A 14,146-nucleotide genomic window follows, 5' to 3' on the forward strand; every position below is an offset into this window, starting at 1 on the left:
CTCCCTGGTCCGCCATGTCTCCTAGAATTTGTCCAAATTCATGTTCACTGAGTCAATGACAATATCTAACCATCTCATCCTCTCCTCATAGACCAGGGGTCTTCAAACTTGGGCCCTTTTATGAGTTGTGGACTTCAACTCCCAGAATTCCTCAGCCTGCGTGCCTGACTGAGGAATTCTGGGAGTTGAAGACCACAAGTCATAAAAGGGCCAAGTTTGAAGACCCCCGATATAGACTTTAAGAGGAGTGGACTTCAACTCCCAGAATTCCTCAGCCTGCGTGCCTGGTTGAGGAATTCTGGGAGTTGAAGTCCACAAGTCATAAAAGGGCCAAGTTTGAAGACTCCTGATATAGACTTTAAGAGGAGTGGCCATCGACTCCCAGAATTCCTCAGCCAGCGTGCCTGGCTGAGGAATTCTGGGAGTTGAAGTCCACAAGTCATAAAAGGGCCAAGTTTGAAGACCCCTGTCATAGGCACTATCCATCTCATTCTAACCTTCCAACCTAGACCTAAGGAGAAATTTCCTGACAGGGAGAACAGTTAACCAGTGGAACAACTTGCCTCTAGAAGTTGTGGGTGCTCCATCACTGGAGGTTTTCAAGAAGAGACTGGACAGCCATTTGTCCAGAATGGTCTAAGGTCTCCTGCTGGAGCAGGGGGCTGGACTAGAAGACCTCCCAGGTGCCTTCCAACTCTATGATTCCCAAGTTCCTTCTGCCAAGCCAATCTTGAGGTCCATCCATGACTATCCAAGAGCAATATCAACTATTAAGGAATCTCATATTTGTTAGATTGAATCTGGTTTTTTTTTCTTCTTCTTTGACCTTCATTAGACCCAATCAAGCTTTTTGCTAACTTCTCAGCGCCGGACAAGATCTGGAAACACTTAACAATATTTGCAAGTTGGATTAGTAATCTGTCCACTCCTGTTTCCTATCAGCTAATTGTCCGGAAAGCAACCTTTGACACTTGCTGTCCCTGGCTTTAATATTGGGCACTTAAGCAGGACCCAGGTTGCTAATGGCAACGTTAAAGAACATTTTCAGCTCAGCCCTGGATTGCAAGAAGGACAATCAGCAGAATACATTTTAAGTAATATGTTTTTAAAAAATTTTAAAGACCGAACAGGGATGTCAACGCTGCTAACATCGGATGTTTTTGCATTGACAACAGAGGAAAATGCAGCCATCTTTTACCTTTTGCTTTTAGAGTTAAATCAGTGGTTCTCAACCTTTTTAATGCCGAGACCCCCAACCAGTCGTAAGTTGAGGGCTACTCAACCGGTCGTAAGTCGAGGACTACTCAACTGGTGCATCACCGTTTGCAGAATGGGACTTTTGGCGGGCTCAGCAGGGCAGAGACAGCCTGGACCATTCCTATGGGCTTTTGAAAGCCAATAGAATTAGACTCTATTCAAGAGAGTCTATTCTATTGGCTTTCAAAAGCCAATAGAATAAAAGGGAGTAGCACAACTAAGGAAAAGGGGGAAAAAAATGGTGGACTGCATTGTTTGGCGACCCCTGTGAAATGGTCATTCAACCCCAAATGGGGTCCCGACCCACAGGTTGAGAACCACTGAGTTAAATGATGCTGGGAGGGGGTATGTGAAGGAGAGTCCAGCTAGACATAACAACACTAAACCTAGCGTGAGAATCAAGGTTATTGTAACCAGAGCTGATAAGGAATTGGCGGGCTAGAGAACTGGAGAGGAAGCCTGTGCTTCAAGCTAATTGGGGAATGTGAATTATGACTGTTAATTGGAGGAGGGAATTGTGCTTTGATACTAGGTGCCAAAGGGAGGAGAATTCAGTTTTTGGCTTCGATTATGCACTGCCGATGTTATGCTACTCGAAATAAAGATTCTTTAAAGTCAACAATACTTTGAAGTTCTTTGAAGAGTTTCATCTGTCGGAGCCATGACAACGGGACTGTAGAGAGAGCTTTCTTCTACAATGGACCTGTGGAAGAAGAGAATAGGGAAGTCCAGGTAGTTTTCAACTTACGGCCACAAATGAGCCCCAAAAGGTCCGTTGCTAAGTGAATCATGCAGTCGTGAAGCGAATCTGCCTTGCCCCATTGACTTTGCTTGTCACAAGCCGGCTGGGATGGTCACTAATGGGGGATCACGTGACCCCAGGACACTGCCAGGGTCATAAATACCTGCACCCAAATTTTGATCACGTGACCATGGAGGTGCTGTGACGGTTGCAATTGTGAAGCGCGGTCCTAAGTCACTATTTTCAGCGCGGTTGTTACTTTGAAATGTAGCATTTCATGACTAAAGTTAAAATACCTTGGGAGAAAGTTACGTATGACCATTTCTCGCACTTATGACTATTGCAGCAAGCCCAAGGTAACATGATCAAACTTTAGGTATTGGAAATCAATATGTATTTATGACGGTCGCAGCATCCCAGGGGGTCACGTGATCCCCATTTGTGACCTGCCGAGCCAGTTTCTGACAAACAAAATTGATGAGGCAAGATGGATTTATTTAGCAGTCTCATCTCCAATCAAACTAGAGCTGGAAGGGACCTGGGAGGTCACCTAGTCCAACCCCCTGATCAAGCAGCAGACCCTATAGCAGTTCAAACGGGTGGCTGTCCAATCTCTTCTTAAACACTTGTAGTGATGGAACACCCACAACTTCTGGAGGCAAGCAGTTCCACTGGTAAATTGTCCTCAATCTTAGAAAGTTTCTCCTTAATTCCAGGTTGCTTCGCTCCTTGATTCGTTTCCATCCGTTGTTTCTTGTCCTGCCCTGTGATGCTTTGGAGAATAAGCTGACCCCTTCCCTCTTCTTTGTGGCAGCCCCTCAAATATTGGAAGACTGCTATCATGTCCCCGTTGGTCCTTTTTATTTGTTTTGTTGTTTCCTGTGTTTAATGTTGCACGCTGCTCGCATCACCTACATGAGATGGACAGCTATGAAAATTTGCCAGTAAATAAATATATGTTGATTCTTGGAACTTCAGAAACTCACAAGCATCCACCATCCTGATGAGCCATCCTAGCAGGCATGACACAACTTAGGACAGGGGTCTTCAAACGTGGCCTTTTTATGAGGCTGGCTGAGGAATTCTGGGAGTTGAAGTCCACAAGTCATAAAAGGGCCAAGTTTGAAGACCACTGGTATAGACTAAGAAGAGTGGACTTCAACTCCAAGAATTCCTCAGTCAACTGCATCCAGTTTTGGTCACCACGATGTAAAAAAGATGTTGAGACTCTAGAAAGAGTACAGAGAAGAGCACAAAGATGATTAGGGGACTGGAGGCTAAAACATATAAGGAATGGTGGCTGGAATTGGGTATGTCTCGTTTAGTGAAGAGAAGGATGAGGGGGGACATGATAGCAGTATTCCAATATCTCAGGGGCTACCCCAAAGAAGAGGGAGTCAAGCTATTTTCCAAAGCGCCTGAAGGCAGGACAAGAAGCAACGGATGGAAACTAATCAAGGAAAGAAGCAACCTAGAACTAAGGAGAAACTTTCTGACAGTGAGAACAATTAACCAGTGGAACCACCTGCCTCCAGAAGTGGTGAATGCTCCAACACTGGACGTTTTTAAGAAGAGACTGGACAGCCATTTGTCCGAAATGGTATAGGGTTTCCTGCCTGAGCAGGAGGTTGGAGTCGATGACCTCTAAGGTCCCTTCCAACTTTATTATTATTATTATTCATAAACGGGCCCCGTTTGAAGACCCCTGACTTGGGAGAACAAAGCCATCAGGACAAGATTCAGCAGTCCATCTGCATTTTGGAAAACCAAGGCCTCTCTTTTGACGACAGCAGAGTCCACATGCTGGACAGAGAGGGCTGCTGATTTGTAAGAGGAGTCCAAGGGGCATCTATGTCAAAACTGAACAAGCCTCTCTCAACATAGGAGGGGGGGGGAATCCGACATCACCTATCTCCAGTCTACAACACAGTCCTTTCAGCAGTCCCAAGAAGGCTCCACACCCATTTGCACCACTCAGGTGACCCTGAAGACACAGATAAGCCTCCAGGTAGCTTTAACGACTCGCTAAAAGAACGCAAATGACCAGCAGTCTGCAAGGCGTATAAATCCTTCCCTCCCCCACCATCCAGTCAGAGCTGAAGAAGCTTCTTAGATGAGAAGCAAAACGTCTTCAAGGAAAGGATCTCCTTGGAGGTCATCTAGTCCAATGGCTTGCCCAGCGCAGAAATGGTTAAGACTATGATCCCATCCCTGGCTGCTGGAATTGGGAATGTCTAATTTAATGAAGAGAAGGATTGTGGGGGGAGGGCTATGACATGATAGCAGCGTTCCAATATCTCAGGGGCTGCCCCAAAGAAGAGGGAGTCAAGCTATTCTCCAAAGCACCTGAAGGCAGGACGAGAAGCAACGGATGGAAACTCATCAAGGAGAGAAGCAAACCTGGAACCAAGGAGAAACTTTCTGACAGTGAGAACAATTAGCCAGTGGAACAACCTGCCTCCAGAAGCGGGGGTTGGACTGAGCAGGGGGTTGGACTAAATGACCTCCAAGGTCCCTTCCAAATTCTTCTTCTTCTTCTTCTTCTTCTTCTTCTTCTTCTTCTTCTTCTTCTTCTTCTTCTTCTTCTTCTTCTTCTTCTTCTTCTTCTTCTTCTTCCTATTATTATTATTATTATTATTATTATTATTATTATTATTATTACTATTATTATTATTAACAAAGAAAGTCCAGTTGCCCCTTGAAAAACACCTTTGGAACAAGCAACTCATCCTCTCTTGCTTCCTGTGGTGGGAAGAATGCATGAGAGCTGCTGGTGTATGAATGCTTGCAATTTGCTTCTCAGCATCCCGATGGGTTGGGTTGGAACAGAGCATCTCCAAGCTCCACCCACCCACCCCTTGGCTCCGCCTTTCCCTTGGCTCCACCTCCTCCCTTAGAATGCATAAAAGCCACTCGGTCCAAGCTGCATCCATCCTTCAGCCAAGGAGCATCCCTCCGCTGAACAGGTGAGTCAGCCGGCCCCTTTTCTTCCCTGATTCATAAGTTTGTCTTTTGACCACATCAGTGGTGGTGGTGCTGAATTTCTTAAAGGGGAACAGAGCTTATTTTAATTGGGCTTGCTGGGCGAGGGAGCTTAGTTGGAATCTATATTTCTGTTTTCTTTTTTTTTTTAATCTTTATACAGCAGGGTTTGGTTGTCTAACTCTAACCCAGTGGTTCTCAGCCTGTGGGTCGGGACCCCATTTGGGGTCGAACGACCATTTCACGGGGGTCGCCAAACAAGGCTGTCCGTCATTTTTTCCCCCTTTTCTTTGGTCACGCCCCTGGCACCCGGTGATGTATAAGTGGTTGGGGGTCACCACAACATGGGGAACTGTATTAGGGGGTCGCGGCATTAGAAAGGTTGAGAACCACTGGTCTAACCGATTTCCTCCGGTTTGGTGTCCTTGAGTTGAGTTTTGAAGGTGCTCAGAAGTTGAAATTAATGCAAATGTGGGTGGTAAAAGAGAAAGGAGGCATGATTTTGGTACCTCAGTGGAACAACCTGCCTCCAGAAGTTGTGAAAAGGGAAAAGAAGAAAAAGGGAGACACGATAGCAGTCTTCCAGTTTTTCAGGGGCTGCCCCAAAGAAGAGGGAGTCAAGCTATTCTCCAAAGCCCCTGAAGGCAGGACAAGAAGCAACGGATGGAAACTCATCAAGGAGAGAAGCAACCTAGAACTAAGGAGAAACTTCCTGACATAACAATTAACCAGTGGAACAACCTGCCTCCAGAAGCGGTGAATGCTCCAACACTGGAAGTTTTTAAGAAGAGACTGGACAGCCATTTGTCCGAAATGGTACAGGGTTTCCTGCCTGAGCAGGGGGTTGGACTAGATGACCTCCAATATCTCTTCCAACTATTCTATTCTATTCTATTCTATTCTATTCTATTCTATTCTATTCTATTCTATTCTATTCACACCTGAAGTTTTTAAGAAAAGTCTGGACAGCCATTTGTCTGAAATGGTATTGGGTTTCCTACCTGAGCAGGGGGTTGGACTAAATGACCTCCCAGGTCCCTTCATTGCTCCTCGAAGCACGAAGCTGAAAACACCAGCCTGAAGATGACGAATGGGACTTCATCGAAACATCGCCAAGATACTTCCAATTTTACACGGGAGAAAACCCGAATAACCAAAGACCTACATATAAATACCCGCGAAAACCTCAGAATATATATATATGTATGTATGTATGTATGTATGTATGTACGTACGTATGTATGTATATGAGGCATAGAATCAAAATTACGTGATGAGGCATAGAATCAAAATTGCGTGAAGTATTAGAATTGCTTTATAAAGCCTTAAGACCACATTTGGAATACCACATCAATGCAAAAAAGACGTTGAGACTTTGGAAAAAGTGCAGAGAAGAGCAACAAAGATGATTTAAAGGCCTGGAGATTAAAACATATGAAGAATGATTGGAGGAATTGGGTAAGGCCAGCCTAAAGAAAAGAAGAAATAGGGGAGACACGATAGCAAGTCTTCCAGTATCTCAGGGGCTGCCCCAAAGAAGAGGGAGCCAAGCTATTCTCCAAAGCACCTGAAGGCAGGAGAAGAAGCAACGGATGGCAACTCATCAAGGAGAGAAGCAACCTAGAACTAAGGAGAAACTTCCTGACAGTGAGAACAATTAACCAGTGGAACTACCTGCCTCCAGAAGCCGTGAATGCTCCAACACTGGAAGTTTTTAAGAAGAGACTGGACAGCCATTTGTCTGGAATGGTATAGGGTTTCCTGCCTGACCTCCAAGGTCCATTCTAATTCTATTATTGTTGTTGTTGTTGTTGTTATAATGCTTCACACCGCAAGGGACTACTGTTCACAAACCACACATGAACAAATTTGTCACACAATGCAAGAAGACTTTTATTCATTTAGCGCTGGTTGGGGGTAGAGTATTTACATCTTATTCTTAAACGGTTATAGGCTTTGGGTCACTTTAGGGGTGCTTCAGGTTCTAAGCCCGTTACGCCAATGGAAACGCCGGCTCTCCGACACCTTAATAAAATTGTGGTTTTCCTTGTTGTTGCTTGTTTGCCAGGTGCATCAGTCGGAGAAGGAGATCTCCAGCCGAGCCGTCCAACATGGTCAAATTCCTTTCCGGAAACATCCGTCCTCTCTCGCCGTTCTCATTTCCGCAGGCAACATCGGACACGCAGCTCTCTGTAGAAAGATGGGAAAGAGAAGAACCCGCTGAGTTTTGGCACTGCCTGCGATGCCTCCAAAGTCAGTCCCAGACAGGTAGTCAAGACGAACAAAGCTTTTCCTAGCTCTCGTTTGTGGGGTTTTAGCCACAAAGCACCCTGGGTGGGGTTAGGATGGTCCCCAACCCGTGGAGTTGTCTGAAATGGTATAGGGCAGTGGCGGCGAACTTGTGGCACGGGTGCCAGAGGTGGCACTCTGAGCCCTCTCTGTGGGCACGCGTGCCATCGCCCCAGTCCTAGGCCTTCAGCTGTGTTTTATAAAACTTTTTCGCTTTAGGCCTCCGCCGCCATGTGCAAAAAAAAAAAAAAAGGTTCAATCAATCAGTCAATTTCAAGTTCTCGCGGGAAAAAAAAACCCTGCAAAGTTGGAATTGATTGATTGAACTTTTTAGTCCCACCCAGTCTGCCGTGACCACCGCAGCCATGCCCACCCAATGGGCCACACCCACCTAATGGGCCACACCCCCCGGCACCCAACGATGCATAAGTAGGTTTTGGGTTGCAGTTTGGGCACTCGGTCTCTAAAAGGTTCGCCATCACTGGTATAGGGTCTCTTGCTTGAGCAGGGGGTTGGACTAGAAGACCTCCCAAGGTCCCTTCCAACCTATAATTCTATGTTCTAAGTCAGTGGTGGCGAACCTATGGCACACGTGCCAGAGGCGGCACTCAGAGCCCTCTCTGTTGGCACGCGCGCCACCGCCGCCAGCAGCAGGTGCATCAGGCTGCTACCGCCGCCCGGAGCAGGAGCCCCATCCAGCACAAAGGAGACGAAGTGGCCGACTAGCAAGCTTGAGTAGAGGTGGTAGAGCAGAGGTCACCAACCATTGATGATTGGTGGACTGGAAGAAAAGGGAGGGGGAAGTATTTTACACGTGTGCATGTGCACATGGGGTGGGGCAGTTAATAAACGAGGGCTAGGACAGTTTTGTCACTTAAGTTGATTAGTATGCTCCCATCAGCTGCCAGCTGCTGCCTGAAACTGACTGGACCTTAATCAGAGTTACTCTAAAGACTTTTGTCGTTCTAAAAAGGCCTGCACTGCTTGGGAAATGAATTTTTAATCCGCTCCTTTTTGTGAACAGTCACAATCTGTGACAGTTGATAAACGAGGACTACCTTGATAGGAGAGGAAGAGGATGCTTTTAACTTGCTGAAATCATTTCAGCCGCCTCAAACTTTAACTCCCAGGACTACCGGGAGTTCTGGGAGTTGAAGTCCAACACATCTGGAGGGCATCTGGTTAGAGAACGGAATGCTTTAGGGCAGCGGTTCTCAACCTGTGGGTCGCGACCCCATTTGGGGTCGAACGACCATTTCACGGGGGTCGCGAAACAATGCGATCCGCCATTTTTTTCCTCAGCTGGCGGCACCGCGCATGTGCGCAGTGCCACGCATGTGCGCTGTGCCACGCATGTGCCGCCGCGCATGGGGGCGCCGCCGCGCATGCGCGGCTTGTCCTTATGACTGGGGTCGCTGGTATAAAAAGGTTGAGAACCACTGCTTTAGGGCTTCAGAGAAAAAAAATAACAATTCACAGCACCAATCAACCTAAACTTTGGCTGAGGAGGTGTGCAATTAAATTTTTTACAACTTGTCTGATATTTCTTTTTCTCCCTCCAGTTCCCTTTTCTTCCCCACTCCTATTTTTCCCCCTCCCATTAATACCATCATTGCAGCAAATGCCAGGGGCTGCGCATCGCCCGCCCGCCCCGCAGGGCTTCCCACCAGCCTCGCAGGGAGAAGGGAGAAAGGTCTCTTCCAAGCAACGCAGAGTTTCCGAAGTCCCAAAATGGCAGCCCATCTCTTCTCCACAACAGATGTTGGGCCCGAAGCACTTTCCTCTGTTGCCAGGGCCACAAGGGATACACTAAGACAGAGAGAGAAAAAGGGGAAAGAAGAGGATTCACATCTGGAGGCATCAGTTCCTGCTGAGCTGCTGTAGTTCCTTCCTGGTGCTAAATCCCCAAAGATTAAGGTAGACTGCTGCTCAGCTTGGAGGTTCCCTAAATGGCCGCTAATTTCCTGTGCAATTTTTCAAGCGTCTTTCGAACATGGTGTCACCTTCAAATGCCAGGAATGCTCACACCCAATTGTAAGACACACATTGCAGAAAAAGCAAAAATGATAAAATGAAAAAATGGCAAGTGATCAGGAGTGCAATCCATCCTTTGAGGGTGGCTGCTTTAAGAGGCAGTTTGGTCTAGTGGTGGTTCAGGCACCAAGTTTGAAAGAAGGAAACGGTGAGGTCACATCCTGCCAAGCCCAGCGGGTGACTTTGGGCCACTCACCAGGAGACGGTGAGTTCTAGTCTCACCTTAAGCATGAAAGTTGGCAACGGTTCCTTCTATGTTTTAGCCCCTCAGTCCCCTGATCGTCTTTGTTGCTCTTCTCTGCACTCTTTCTAGAGTCTCAGCATCTTTTTTACACTGTGGTGACCAAAACTGGATGCCATATTCCAAGCGTGGCTTTACCAAGGCCTTGTAAAATGGTATTAGCACTTCACGTGATCTTGATCCTATCCCTCTATTAATGCAGCTAGCATTGCGTTGGCCTTTTTGGCAGCTGCAGCACACTGCTGGCTCATATTTAGGTGATTGTCTACTAGGACTCCGAGGTCCCTCTCACAGTTACTACTATTGAGCATGGTGACACCTATGCTGTACTTGTGCATTTGGTTTTTCTTGCCTAAATGTAGAACCTTACTTTTTTCACCACTGAATTTCATTTTGTTAGATAGTGCCCAGTGTTCAAGTCTGTCCAGATGCTCCTGTATCTTAAGTCTGTCTTCTGGAGGGTTGGCTATTCCTGCCATCTTGGTGTCATCCGCAAATTTGATGAGTTCCCCATCTATCCCCTCGTCCAAATCGTTGATGAAGATGTGGAAGAGCACTGGGCCTAGAATAGAGCCCTGGGGCACCCCACTACACACTTCCCTCCATGTGACAGCTCCTTGAGTACTGGAAGATAGTTATGATGTCCCCTCTAAATCTTCTCTTCAATAGGCTAGACCAGGACTAGGCAACCTTGGCTCTTTTATGACTCGTGGACTTCAACTCCCAGAATTCCTGAGCCAGCCATGCTGAGGGGAAAGTGAGAGGTTTCCAAGCTGAGCCATGCTGGCTCAGGAATTCTGGGAATTGAAGTCTACGAGTCACAAAGCGGCCTAGGCCTAGGCCAGAGGTAGGCCACCTTGGCTCTTTTATGACTTGTGGACTTCAACTCCCAGAATTCCTGAGCCAGCAGGGCTCAGCTTGGAAATCTCTCCCTTTCCCCTCAGCATGGCTGGCTCAGGAATTCTGGGAGTTGAAGTCCACGAGTCATAAAAGAGCCAAGGTTGCCTATCCCTGGGTTAGACGTACTTACTTCCCTCAACCGTTCGTCATATGATGTAGCCTCCAGATCCTTCCTCATCTTTACGAATATCAGTGTCTATGGAGACTCTCAACCGTCCAGGTCATGATTGTCCCAAAGGTGCTTTTCAAAGGGCAACTGGATCTTCCTTAGTTTTTTCCTTGAAAACACTTCACTTCTTGGACAACCGTTTGTCCGAAATGATGTTGGGTCTCCCGCTTGAGCAGGGGGTTGGACTAGAAGACCTCCAAGGTCCCTTCCAACTCTTGTTCTTCTCCTCCTCCAAGAAAACTTCTTCAGTTCTTTCGTGGCAAACGGAGACAGCCAGGGGCAGAACTGAAGAAGCTCCCTGGGCGAGAAGGGAAACAACATTTCCTGAGTTTGTAACGTTTCATTAGATGATAGAATAAGATGCAAAAATTTGCAAAAGCAAATCCTAGGACAGCGGGGGGGGGAGGGAAAGGGGAAAGAAAAGTGAGGAGGAGAGAGGGGGGGGGAAAGAAAAGAGAAGAGAAAAGAAAAGAGAAAAGAGGAGAAAAGGAAAGGAAAGGAATGGAGAGGAGAGGAAAGGAAAGGAAGGAGAGGAGAGGAGAGGAGAGAAGAGGAGAGAAAGGAAAGGAAAGGAAAGGAAAGGAAAGGAGAGGCGAAGAAAGGAAAGGAAAGGAGAGGAGAGGAAAGGAAAGGAGAGGAGAGGAGAAGAAAGGAAAGGAAAGGAAAGGAAAGGAGAGGCGAAGAAAGGAAAGGAAAGGAGAGGAGAGGAAAGGAAAGGAGAGGAGAGGAGAGGAGAAGAAAGGAAAGGAAAGGAAAGGAGAGGCGAAGAAAGGAAAGAAAAGGAGAGGAGAGGAAAGGAAAGGAGAGGAGAGGAGAGGAGAAGAAAGGAAAGGAAAGGAAAGGAAAGGAAAGGAGAGGCGAAGAAAGGAAAGGAAAGGAGAGGAGAGGAAAGGAAAGGAAAGGAGAGGAGAGGAGAAGAAAGGAAAGGAAAGGAAAGGAGAGGCGAAGAAAGGAAAGGAAAGGAGAGGAGAGGAAAGGAAAGGAGAGGAGAGGAGAGGAGAAGAAAAGAAAGGAAAAGAAAGGAAAGGAAAGGAAAGGCATTGACTTCCAACTCCCTCGGTTGCAGTAAAAAAGAGCATTAACATCGAACTTCAACTTTTTACTTTTCCATACTAGATTAAACTAGCCATTACTATAACAACAAACCAACCTGATCAGTAAAACCCAAAAACGAAACATTTTCAAAGAAACAAACAATCAAACAAAGTCCAGTTACCTTTTGGAGAAAAAAAAAAACCCACACCTTTGGGATTTAACGGTACAGCTTAGGTCTCCCACGGGTATGAATGCATGTCGGGCTCCTATTTTGCAAATAAGGGCAGGAAGGCTAAATGCAAACACCTGGGATGCTTTTTCTCCTTACCTGTCGGACTTCTGCATCGGGCATGGACCTCTTTCCTCCTCGGGGGCAGTTCTGGATGTAGCAGGCTGAAGACCAGGTGAGAAGGCAAAAGAGAGACACCGCAAGGATCCCGGCAGGCATCTTAAAAGGCTTGGCAACTGAGCGTGCTCCTGTTGTCTTTGCCTTCTTGCTGTTTGTGTCTCGTGTCCTGGCTGCATCCCGGCCCCGTATTTATATTGTTTGCATCAGTTATATTTGGAGCCCCGTAACGCTGCGCCCCCCCAATATTGCTGCAGGTGGGGGGCTCTCCGGCCCCCTCGCTCTGCAGGCCTCCCACCCACAAGCTGCCCTCCAAGCGAGGCCTGTAATTGAGCCATTTGGTGCCAAGAGTTGTTCATTTCTCCCAAGGCGCTGCTGGATTGTCAGCCAATTATTTTTTCTAATCAGGGCATCATCAAAATTGTGAGTCGGATGGCCTGCGGAGACGAGGTTGGCTGGCAGCGACAAGAAATAAAATCAGGGTGTTGTTGTTTTTTTTCCTCTTTGTCCAAAATCTTTTTTTTTATTATTATTATTGTTTTCCCCTCTCCCCTGGCAGGGATGTTGTTATTTTACAAAGGCTGAAAAGCTTCGTCAACATCGTTAGGTTGACGGCGAAAGGCCTCCAAATCTTCCCCCGCTTTGAAAAAGCATATGCCACGCTTGGAAAGGCATGTCTGGCACGGTCCTTTCTCCGAACGATGAAAGTGCGGCCTAAGTTTTGTGTTCTGGAAAAGCTCCCTTGGCTTAAAACTGGCTCCCGCCATCGTCCCGGAGGTGCTTTTTTTTCAAGAGGCAACTGGATGGACATTTTGCTTCTCATCCAATGAGCTTCTTCGGTTCGGGTTTTTGTGTGTGTGTGTGTGGTAAACTGAAGAAAGTCAGTTGCAGAGCAGAAGAAGCTTCTTGGAGGAGAAGCGAAACGTCTTCAAAGAAAAACAAGAAAGTCCAGTTGCCTCCTGAAAAAAGCTCCTTTGGGAGAACAGGATAACCTGGATGACTGAGAATCTCCATAGACATATAGAATGGAATGGACTGGAATAGAATGGAATGGAATGGGATGGGATGGGATAGGATAAGAATAGAGTAGAGTAGGAAAGAATAAGAGTAAGAGTAAGAGTAGAGTAGAGTAGAGTAGAGTAGAGTAGAATAGAATAGAATAGAATAGAATAGAATAGAATAGAATAGAATAGAATAGAATAGAATAGAATAGAATAGAAAATAGTCACTCAGCTGGCTGTCATGTCTAAGGCGAGACTAGAACTCACCGTCCCCTCTTGATTGGCCCAAAGTTACTCAGCTGGCTGTCATGGCTAAGGCGGGACTAGAACTCACCATTCCCTGATGATTGGCCCAAAGTCACTCAGCTGTCATGGCTAAGGCAGGACTAGAACTCATCGTCTCCTGCTGATTGGCCCAAAGTCACTCAGCTGGCTGTCATGTCTAAGGCGGGACAAGAACTCACCGTCCCCTGGTGATTGGCGCAAAGTCACTCAGCTGGCTGTCTAAGACGGGACTAGAATTCACCCTGGTGATTGGACTAGAACTCATGTTCTCTTGTTTTCTAGCCTGGTGCCTTAACCACTACACCAAACTGTCTCAAACTGGCTATTGCTGTTTTATGACATTGTAAGCCACTCAGAGTCTCTTGACTGTGAGATGGGCAGCATATCAATTTAATAAACAAACAAATGTCTGTACCCAGACTATTTGCTACTGAGCTTATTGATATTTAAAAAAAAAAAAAACACCCTTTCCATCCAGGATTTCCTGGTGGTCTCCTCTCCAGCCACATAACCTGTGATGAGCTAATTCTCTGCTTAATATGTGAGCAGGCAATCCTTCAGTCCTTCAATCCAAAAAGTCCACCTGATGCAGATGTTGGACCTGCCAGCTGTTTTCCCACTAACCATCTTATGACAACCCCCCCCCCCCATTGGCAAGTCAATGAAAAGGGATCTCTAACGGAGGCCAGATTTATGGTTTAATCCAGAGGATCCTTAAAACAAATATAAAACTGAAACCAGAAGTCTTTCTTTTAGGACTATTGGCCAAGGACCTTGAAGATAAACTCTGGAACTCTATTATTAGATATATTGGCTGCAGCAAGAATATACAGGCAAAAATGGAGTTTTCCCAGTTGAAACTATG

General features: G+C 46.5%; 1 protein-coding gene across 1 annotated transcript; it reads right to left on the reverse strand.

The window, feature by feature from the left end:
• Positions 1–6,906: 6,906 nt before the first annotated feature.
• On the reverse strand, positions 6,907–12,978 carry LOC120319498 (vasotocin-neurophysin VT-like). Its single transcript, XM_039368409.1, has 3 exons — positions 11,978–12,978; positions 8,878–9,079; positions 6,907–7,171 (listed from the first exon to the last, which is right to left on the reverse strand). Exons 1-3 carry the CDS (start codon positions 12,095–12,097, stop codon positions 7,008–7,010), a joined length of 486 nt encoding a protein of 161 aa, XP_039224343.1. The 5' UTR covers positions 12,098–12,978; the 3' UTR covers positions 6,907–7,007.
• Positions 12,979–14,146: the final 1,168 nt, after the last annotated feature.

This window comes from Crotalus tigris, unplaced genomic scaffold (genome assembly GCF_016545835.1).
Source record: "Crotalus tigris isolate CLP2741 ecotype Arizona unplaced genomic scaffold, ASM1654583v1 scf7180000020772.518028, whole genome shotgun sequence".
NCBI lineage: Eukaryota > Metazoa > Chordata > Lepidosauria > Squamata > Viperidae > Crotalus > Crotalus tigris.

What these genes read in the sequence shown, in the direction of transcription:
- LOC120319498 (XM_039368409.1), bottom strand. Translation starts at nt 12,097, where the DNA reads ATGCCTGCCGGGATCCTTGCGGTGTCTCTCTTTTGCCTTCTCACCTGG. An exon ending in CCGATGCAGAAGTCCGACAG is followed by an intron (nt 9,080 to 11,977) that starts GTAAGGAGAAAA and finishes TCTCTGTCTTAG; the next exon opens with TGTATCCCTTGTGGCCCTGG. An exon ending in TGGCATTTGCTGCAATGATG is followed by an intron (nt 7,172 to 8,877) that starts GTATTAATGGGA and finishes ATCTTTCTACAG; the next exon opens with AGAGCTGCGTGTCCGATGTT.